Source organism: Lipotes vexillifer, unplaced genomic scaffold (assembly GCF_000442215.2).
Source record: "Lipotes vexillifer unplaced genomic scaffold, Lipotes_vexillifer_v1.1 scaffold2106, whole genome shotgun sequence".
NCBI lineage: Eukaryota > Metazoa > Chordata > Mammalia > Artiodactyla > Lipotidae > Lipotes > Lipotes vexillifer.
The window spans coordinates 187,016-196,424 of NW_006775310.1; the positions used below are offsets into that span (position 1 = coordinate 187,016).

Below are 9,409 nucleotides of genomic sequence, written 5' to 3' on the forward strand. Positions count from 1 at the left end.
CCCCCCCCACTGGTAACCACTAGTTTGTTCTCTGTATCTGTGAATCTGCTGTTTTGTTATATTCACTAGTTTGTTGTATTTTTTTAGATTCCACATATAAGTAATTGTTATACACTTATATGTGGAATTTTTCTCTGACTTATTTCACTTAGCATAATGCCCTCCAAGTCTATCCATGTTGCTGCAGATGGCAAAATTTCGTTTTTCTTTTTGGCTGAGGAGTATTCCATTTTGTGTGTGTGTGTGTGTGTGTGTACCACATCTTCTTTATCCATTCATCTCGGTTTTTTGCAGGGTTTTTTGGTACTTTTAAAAATTTTATTAAAGTACAGTTGATTTACAATGTGTTAATTTCTGCCGTACAGGAAAGTGACTCAGTTATACATACCTATATTCTTTTTCATATTCTTTTCCATTATGGTTTGTCACAGGATATTGAATATAGTTCCCTGTGCTGTACAGTGGGACCTTGCTGTTTATGCATCCATCCTATATACAGAAGTTTGCCTCTGCTAATCCCAAACTCCCACTCCTTCCCTTCCCTACCTCCCCCACCCCCGCAGCCTCAAGGCTGTTCTCTGTCTGTGAGTCTGTTTCTGTTTCATAGAGATGTTGATATGTGTCATACTTAGATTCCACATATAAGTGATATCATATGGTATTCATTTTTCTCTTTCTGACCTACTTTGCTTAGTATGATAATCTCTAGGTCCATCCATGTTGCTTCAGATGGCATTATTTCATTCTTTTTTTGAAGGCTGAGGAATATTACATTGCATATATATACACCACATTTTCTTTATCCATTCACCTGTTGATGGATGCTTAGGTTGCTTCCGTATCTTGGCAGTTGTAAATAATGCTGCTGGACATTGGGTTGCGTGTATCTTTTTGAATTAGTGTTTCTATTTTTTTTGGATATATACCTGGGAGTGGAATTGCTGGATCATATGGTAGTTCTATTTTTAGTTTTTTGAGAAACCTCCATACTGTTTTCCACAGTGGCTGCACCAGTTTACATTCCCACCAACAGGGTGCAAGGGTCCCCTTTCCTCCACATTTATTTGTGTTCTTTTTGATGATCACCATTCTCACAGACATGAGGTGATATCTCATTGTGGTTTTTTTTTTTCTGGCTGCGCTGGGTCCATTGCGGCATGCGGGTTCTTCATTGCAGCGCACGGGCTCAAGCTCACGGGCTCAGCAGTTGTGGCGCTTGGGCTTAGTTGCCCTGTGGCATGTGGGATCTTAGTTCCCTGACCAGATCTTACCTGCGTCCTCTGCATTGGAAGGCGGATTCTTAACCACTGTGCCACCAGGGAAGCCCACCATACTGTTTTGATTACTGTAGCTTTGTAGTATAGTCTGAAGCCAGGGAGCAGGATACCTCCAGCTCTGTTCTTCTTTCTCAAGATTATTTTGCCTATTCGGGTTCTTTTGTCTTTCCATACAAATTTTAAAATAATTTTTCTAGTTCTGTGAAAAATGCCATTGGTATTTTGACAGGGACTGCAATGAATCTGTAGATTGCCTTAGGTAGTATGGTCATTGTAACAATATTGATTCTTCCAATCAAAGAACATGGTATATCTTTCTGTCTGTCTGTGTCATCTTCAGTTTCTTTCCATCAGAGTACAAGTCTTTTACCTCCTTAGGCAGGTTTATTCCTAGGTGTTTTATTCTTTTTAACGTGATGGTAAATGGGATTGTTTTCTTAATTTTTCTTTGATACTTAAATGCGAGAGATTTCTGTACATTAATTTTATACCCTGCAACTTTACCAAATTCATTGCTGAGCTCTAGTAGTTTTCTGCTGGCATCTTTAGGATTTTCCATGTTTAGTATTGTGTCATTTGCTAACAGTGATATTTTATTTCTTCCTTTCCAATTTGGATTCCTTTTATTTCTTCTTCTCTGATTGCCATGGCTAGGGCTTCCAAAACTATGTTGAATAAAAGTGGTGAAAGTGGGCATCCTTGTCTTGTTTCTGATCTTAGAGGAAATGTTTTCAGCTGAAAGCATGTCCCAACATTTTTATTGTGAAACACTGTAAACATACTGCAGCACTGAGAGAATTTTATAATGAACAGTCATATATCCCCCCGCTAAAGTTTACCATTAACCTTTTTTGTATTTGCTTTTGTATTTTGCTTTATCACATGCATCTCTCCATCCCTGACTGACTCCATCCTGTTTTGGGGGCATTTGCAAACTGTAGACATCAGTGCTTCCCAGGTTTTTTGTTTTAATTGTACTCTAAAGAGCACACCTGGTTCAGGCAGGCGTCACTGAGCAGCTCTGTGCCCTCCCTGAGCATGATTTCTCTCTTTCTCTGCTGCCCCTACCAGACCCTACGGGAGATTGTGATTGGTGTTCTACATCAGTTGAAGAACCAGCTTTACTGACCAGCTCTTGGAACCTGCAGAACAGCCAACAAGAGGCCTTGAGTCTCCTACTTGGCCGTGGAGCCACTGGGCTTATGAGATTGGACTGTGACACTGCATACCAGTCAGCTGCTTTCTCCTCAGTGTTTGGCTCCCCAGCTCCCCCCTCCCCCTCAGCCCCATCTTCAGTGGGGCTGGGAAGGGGGGAAGGTTATTAGGAAAGCTTTGATTAATTTATTATACTGACCGTAGATCTCAAACCTCTTTCCCCCTCCCCATAGAAGTCCTCGGGATGGGGTCTGCTCTGGGCATCCTAAAAAGCTCCTGGCCTCTCCCTTTTTCTAAGCCTCAGATTTCTGCTCATATTTGGTAACTACTGTTTGCCTGTTTTGGTCTCTCCGGCCACATTTAGCCTGAGTTTGGCCACCTGGGCAGCAGTTGGATGGGAAGAAGGGAGTAAGGGAAAATACTCTCACAGCCGCGAAGGTGGATGGCGGCCTCGTGCCTAGGCTAGGGCTGCCCGGTCAGCCCAAGGTGAGGCCAGAGCTTTCTCTGGGCAGCTCAGGGCAGGGCTGCCAGCTTCCTGCCCTTGCCCCCTACTCTGGGTGGTGGAGGGAAGCAACCTCTTCACCCGTTTCTGCCCTCTGTGTCCCCACAGGCAGTAGCACTGCACAGCAAAGTCAAATGTGACACAACACTACATATTAAATGTTTTAATTTTTCTAAACAACAATGCAATTTTGCTAAAGTTACAATTTTGGAAAATTGGTCTCAAGACCACTCCCAGGCTTTCTGTCAAGTGTATCTGGGTCTCCACCATCTCAGTGCTGCCTGCATTTCTCCCAGGACTTGGGGTGGGGTGAAGGTGGGTAGAGAAGATTTTCTAAAGGTCTCCTGGAGTGTAGAGCCCAGGAGAGTCCTGGGTGAGGCCCTGGGCTCCTTGAATGCTGTGCATAGTAGCCTCTCTCTGCCCTTGTCCCCCAAGCTCTCTTTTGCCTTCCTTGGGTTTGATATCTGGGAGGTCTGATTATCCAGAGGAAATTAAATATTTTTATATCAAATTATATTACAATAAATATTGCCAAATGCTTTCCTTTTGCATTGTTCCCCATCTAACTAACTGTTAAGTTCAGGCAGTCAAAACGTGGATGACGAAATGAGTGAAACCATCCTCTCTGGGCCACCAGTGCTCCACCCAGTACTTTGGTGTGTGCCCCAAAGCAGACAGCAGCAGGAACAACAAAAAAGCTGACCTACACAAGGCAGGCAGTCCAGGACATCTGTGTTCCCAGGCCTGCCGGAGGGCCTCAGGGATCTGGGAGCTTGAGGTTGTAATCTTCATCTGTTTCTATCCCAACTTCCTCCTGCCGGGGGGCAGCAAGACAAGTGAATGAGACCTCCCTGGACGCAGGCCCCAGGGGAGCAAGGAAGGGGGAACACCACTTACAAAAAACTGCTTCTTGCTCTTGGGGTATCCTTCAAGGATTGCATCACACAGCTCTGTTGCCTGACAAGAAACAAAACCACCCCCTTTCAGACGGGCAGTACTCGGCTTGCCTGACGGGTCCGTGACACCCCCGGTGGCTGCCGCTGTCCAGGGCCTGCCTAGAGTCCCCCGCGCTTACCATCCTCTTGCGCTTCCTCCACTCCTTGCAGTACCTCTGCCTCTCTCTGTACACCTAGACAGGGAAACAGGTTCCTCTGACCCCCTCAGCCCCACAGCAGCCGCTTGGGTCGACTCTCCTCACTTTGAACCTGCACAGGCAGCCCTCCCTGCTCCCCACTCCCTCCCCACCCACCTGCTCTTTCTCTTCTGGAGTCACGTGGTTGGTGGCCGCTTTGATGTTCTTCAGTCTCTCTGTGTAGCCAGCACATTCCTTCTTTAACTCCTGGATCTCTTTCTGCATCTCCGGTGTGGTCAGGGCACTAGCTAACTCCTTCAGCTCTAAAACCACATCCCCCGGAGAGGTCACTGGCTACCCTGAGGTAGGAGACCAGGCCTCCACCTTGCTCTGGGCTCTATACACAGGGTCCAGAATGGGTCCCATATTCTGGAAATCCTCAAGAGAGATTAAGGCTTACAAAATTGTCAGTTTATTCTAGTTTTCTTCCCTTCCCCATCTACAAATAGTTGAGGGGAATGAGTCTGAGTAGACTGTTAGCTGTAGTCAGTTAAAGAAGCAGAGTAAAGGGAAGTGTGGGAACCGTATACTGGTACTCACAGTAGGGAAGGCAAATGCCTGTCTTGCCCACTTGTCTTCAAAAGCCGTTAGTTGTTAGACATTGATTTTAAGGTAATGCCTATGACAGCCCAGCAAAGGGATCTTTGCTGCAAGAAGACAACACTGCAGTCAACAAACCCTTCACTTGGTAATTCCTGACCTCAGACTGACCCTGACACTAGGGGTACCTTCTGGGGGTTGCCCAGTCCTACCAGCCTCCATGTGGCGACAGCTCTGCTGCAAGCTCTGCACCTTAGCAGTGAGGGCCACGATTTTGGCATCCAGGACTTGGAGGTCAGCATCACTGACCATGTCAAATTGTTCCTGCCAGAGACAAAAGGAAAAATACAAGCAGGCTGATGGGAGAAACAAGAAGGGAACCCACATTTGGGAAGGCAACATTCATCCACACTTGAGAATCTGGGACTCCCCAACCCTCCAGAGGGCCTGGGAAGATAGAGGGCACTTTTGAGCAGTCAGTTTAGTGCCAGTCCGCTCAAAAAGCCGCAGAACAACAAGCTGAAACCTGATACTTGTCCTCAAGGGGTTTTGAGGTGCAGGGTACTGAATAACAGGACAGAAATATCTTTCAGGTTACTGGCAAAAGCACTCACTGGGCTGAAGGAGTAAAGGAACATTCTCCTCAAGGTGATGATACCTAATTACGGGTTTCCACAATAGGAAGAATCTGGACAGGTGAAGAGGCATGGTGGGAGGTATTTAGATAAAGGATACCAGTGAAGTCTGAGGAACCTCTCCCATGAGACCAGCAGCTAGAAAAGGCCTGTGCTGGGGCTCAGTGGGGTCTTGTCAGTGGTGATGGGAAGCAGAATGGAAAGGATGGGAATACCAGCCCAGGCAGTTTGGACTCTACATTCAGGTGAGGTAAACCATTAGGGCAGGAGGCAGCAAACTACAGCCTGCAGGCCAAATCCTGCCAGATGCATGTTTTTGAAAAAAACTTATGGGAACATAGCCACATCCACTTGCTTACATACTGTCCATGGCTGGTTTTGCTCTACAGTGGCAGACTTGAGTACTAGTGACAGTTGTGTAACTGGGACAAGAGACCATCTAACCTGCAAAGCATAAAAATATTAACTGGCCCTTTACAGAAAAAAAAAAAAAAATCTGCCAACTTCTTTAAGGGATCTTCAATAGAGCAGTAATATAATGAAACCTATTTTAGGATAATTAGCCTTGACGTGGATGTTAAATCCTGTGGGGTTACTGAGTAAAGGAAGGTGAGAAATGGGGTCTGCACCAGAACAGCTTCAGTTTTGTGAGGGAGACAAGTGAAAAGACAATTACAATAGAGTATGCCTCAAAAGAGGTAAGTGCCCGAAGAAGGCAGTTAGCTCATAGCATTCAGGGAAGGTTTCTGGAGGTGATGCCTGTGTGAAATCCTAAGGGATGAGTTAGAGGTATCTGGGCAAAGAGAAAGAAGGGACTCAAAAACTCTGAGCAGAGAAAGGACAATGAGCAAAGACCACAGGAGTAAAACACATCTAAATGGTCTAGTATTGATGAACGGAGAAATAACAAGGACAGGAGAGGCTAGAGGCAGGCTGGGGCCAGGTCTCCAAGTGCCTTTTATCTGTTCTAGAGAGCACTAGAGTTTTCAGTAGGGAAACGGCATGACTAGATTTGTACGTACATAGATTATTCTGGCTGCAATGTTTAAGATATGTTTAAGGATGCCAGGAGTTAGGAGGATACTGCAGTAGATGAGGAGCACCTAAACTAGAGCAGTGGTGGCAGCTGGAAAAGGAGAGGATGGATTCGAGAAGAGGAAAACAACTGGATTTGATGGCTGACTAGGCATGTGAAATAAGGAAGTTAAGAATGATTCCCCAGGACTTCCCTGGTGGTCCAGTGGTTAAGAATCCACCTTCCAATGCAGGGGACGGGGGTTCAATCCCTGGTCAGGGAACTAAGATCCCACGTGCGGGTGGGCGGGGGGCAATTACGCCCCCCACCACAACTAAGAGCCAATGCAGCCAAAATAAACAAATAATAATAATAAAAAAGAATGACTCCCCGGTCTCTGGCCTGGTTGAAGAGTGATTCCATTAAGAGAGAATACAAGACGAGCCAGTTTAGGGGAGAGATGAGGCATTCTACTTTGGCAATACTGATTCTGAATGGCCTGAAAAGCATCCAGGTGGGGGGGTCTGGGCTGGAGATACAAAGTTAATGTCACATGTGTTTACGGAAGGGGGTGGAGATAGAAGGAAAATAATTTGGAAGACGGTGGTTCTCATCTAGATGATTGGGAATAAGAACTTCCAAGAATAAATGGACCTCGATAGCAACAACTCAGTGTCTTCTGTCCTCTATCATATTTCAAGTCTGGAAATCTCATGAAGTTTGGATGACAGCAAAGGGGGTCCACACTTTGACTTAAAGGCTGGCTGGGACCCTTTTATTGGCCTAAGACCGGTGAATTTCACAGGATGCTTCAATTCTCCCAAAGAGAGTTCATACCAGGGACTGACTGACCTAATGCCGGACTCTCACACACGTGCTAATCTGCACGTTTCCCTCACCTGGTCAGCAAAGTATATCTTCTGTTTGCCGTACATCTTCTCTTTGATCTTGCCTTGTTGGGCCAGCTGGTCCAGCGCCTTCACCACCGCCTGGCAGAGGGGAGGGGGCGGAGAAGTCGGGGGAGTGACTTCGGGCCGGGCTGGGGAATGTCACCAATGAGGCGGGAAGAGCCCGAAGAGCCTTAGGAAGCCCAAGGCTAGAATGGCAGCCTCGGGAGGGGAGGAACCCAGGCTGATTCAAGGGGTCCCAGGGGAGGAATCCCAGGAGAGGGTCCTCACCGCCTTGCCCAGTCCGTGTTCCCGCTGCAGGTTCCCGAACACGTCCTGGGCGCTGTAGGGCCGGTTCTGCTCCTGTAGGTACCTCAGCAGGATCCCGGAGGCTACGGAGAGAGACGAGGCGGGGAAGGGCTCCCTCAACCGACCCCTGCCCGCCCTCCTCCCAGGTCTCCCGGCGCCCACGGCCGTTACCTCCCGCCACGGCTTCCGCCCGGCCTTTACTCATGTCCTTTACCGCCACAAAACTCCGAAAGCCGGAAGTTGCAGTTGCTCGGGGCAACAGCTCCTTCCGGCGATGAGCCGGGCTGGCCTCAAGTGGTGATTGGCGGAGGGAAGACTTCGCGAGAGGCGGAACAGCCCTTCCCGGACACCGTAGTTCAGCTCGGCCGGGAACTCGGGCGCTGCGTCTCGCCGGCCGGGTCCCGGTCTCTGCCGGCGAGCCCGGGCGCGCGTTTCGAACCTCTCCCTTACTCCTCTCGGAACCAGGGCTGTAGGGAATCACGTGCTGAAGTTTCGGGACCCAGTCCTAGCGGCCGCTGGGCACTCGTGACCTTGAACTGGGCTGAGTATTCGAACGGAAAGAAACCTCAGCATCACCTCCCGCTGGGCAAGCGACTTGCTCAAGGTCACAGGGCCAGTTACCTACGGACGTGTCCCCTCCCACGGCCCAAACCTTTCAGTCGCTTTTTATCATTTTTTGTAAAACGGCAACAACAGATGTCTGCAGGAGGGGACTTGTGAAGACAATAGAAGGGATAAGCGCCCTGGAAAGAATAACGCTGCCTTAATTTGCCCGTTACCGAGCTTCGCACACAGGGGGCGCTCAGCACATGCTGTGGTTGAAGGTAGGGTTGGGAGGGGGCTGCTCTTAAGCCACAATGCTTGTAGAAGTTTCCTCTTGGCCGAGACAATCTATGGCAACACCTGGCAGGTGCTTTCCACTCCTGCCCACATCGGCCAATGGGACAAAGCCTGAAATAAGTATTTCTAGTTTCTGAGGTCAGCTGAAGGCCAAAGAGCAGCTGTTGAGTTGCAGGTTCAAACAATCCAGAGGGCCATGGTGCTGCTGTTTAAAGCTTCTATTACCTAAAATCTCATTAGCCATTGAAACCTGTGCTTGTCTTCACACGTTTAGGGGGACAACATTAAGAATTAGAAATGACGGAACTGCAGGCTAGATGCCAGCCAAGAGTGCCGGTTATGCTCACATCTGGGCTCCCCTGGAGAGGGGAAGAAGCCTCCCACCATGGTGATTTTTCTGGCCATCACAGAAGGAGAAACAGGGATGGGCAGGTGGGTCCGTCACACATGGGCTTCCTCTTTTGAGGCTATCACCTCCTCAAATTAATATCATCTCAGATTAACAAGACCTATCAAAGGATAAGGCACCATTCAACATCAGTCTCTTAAAAGATTGTTCTCATACAAGATTTATTCCCCAGCACCCCTCCCTCCCTCATCCCCATCCCAATTCACAGTGGAGGACTAAGGAGATTCAGAGCAGGATCCGCAGGTACAAGAAACACCTTCCAAAGATTTTGCTCTCCTTCCTTCCCTCCCTCTTGCCAATCCCCACGGCCCGAAGCTAAACACACTCATGCAAACACACAAAGTCCCACTCCTTTCCCACACCTCCTGTTTTTTCCACATCAGAGCTCACTTGTAAGACATCTGGGCTCTGGGAAGAGAGAAGGTATCCGAAGTCTGTTTGAGAACACTAAAGTGGGGAGAGGCCGCTATCCTAACCTTCCACAAAGGGAAGTGACTATGAATCAGACACCTACCTCTTCTCCCTTCTCACTGTTGACTGTTTTCACTCCTTGGCCTCTACCTTGTCCATCAACCAAGAGCAAACATGTTAGCACACTCCCACCTGCAGCACGTGAAAATGGGCTCTGTCCAACATCCCTCACCCAGCTATAGGGGTGTTGGGGGAGTGGTCCCTGAGGATCAGCAAAGGGTTAATGCAGAGGGAAAG

General features: G+C 48.1%; 2 protein-coding genes across 5 annotated transcripts in view; one reads left to right on the plus strand and one right to left on the minus strand.

Annotated features, from left to right (window-relative positions):
- Positions 1–3,474, plus strand: part of MLX (MAX dimerization protein MLX) — a 6,877-nt gene extending 3,403 nt beyond the window's left edge. For 2 of the 3 annotated variants that reach the window (XM_007449852.1, XM_007449854.1), the window contains one exon: positions 2,349–2,405. In XM_007449852.1, the coding sequence (XP_007449914.1) occupies positions 2,349–2,405 (57 nt within the window). Of the gene's footprint in view, positions 1–2,348 lie in introns of all 3 variants that reach the window. The other variant, XM_007449853.1, reaches the window with a different exon arrangement.
- PSMC3IP (PSMC3 interacting protein) lies at positions 3,083–7,797 on the minus strand. 2 transcript variants are annotated; one of them, XM_007449850.1, is made up of 8 exons: positions 7,624–7,797; positions 7,435–7,535; positions 7,156–7,245; positions 4,819–4,930; positions 4,184–4,329; positions 4,010–4,063; positions 3,832–3,891; positions 3,083–3,748 (listed from the first exon to the last, which is right to left on the minus strand). In XM_007449850.1, exons 1-8 carry the CDS (start codon positions 7,655–7,657, stop codon positions 3,692–3,694), a joined length of 654 nt encoding a protein of 217 aa, XP_007449912.1. In that variant the 5' UTR covers positions 7,658–7,797; the 3' UTR covers positions 3,083–3,691. The 2 variants fall into 2 exon arrangements, with proteins under 2 accessions (XP_007449912.1, XP_007449913.1); XM_007449851.1 differs by having other exon boundaries at positions 3,692–3,748; positions 4,184–4,314; positions 7,624–7,657.
- Positions 7,798–9,409: the final 1,612 nt, after the last annotated feature.

Coding starts and splice junctions, on each gene's coding strand:
- PSMC3IP (XM_007449850.1), bottom strand. CDS start 7,657: ATGAGTAAAGGCCGGGCGGAAGCCGTGGCGGGAG. Junction 7,246..7,434: donor AACACGGACTGGGCAAGGCG/GTGAGGACCCTC, acceptor CCCCTCTGCCAG/GCGGTGGTGAAGGCGCTGGA. Junction 4,064..4,183: donor CTCCAGAAGAGAAAGAGCAG/GTGGGTGGGGAG, acceptor TTCCCTGTCTAG/GTGTACAGAGAGAGGCAGAG.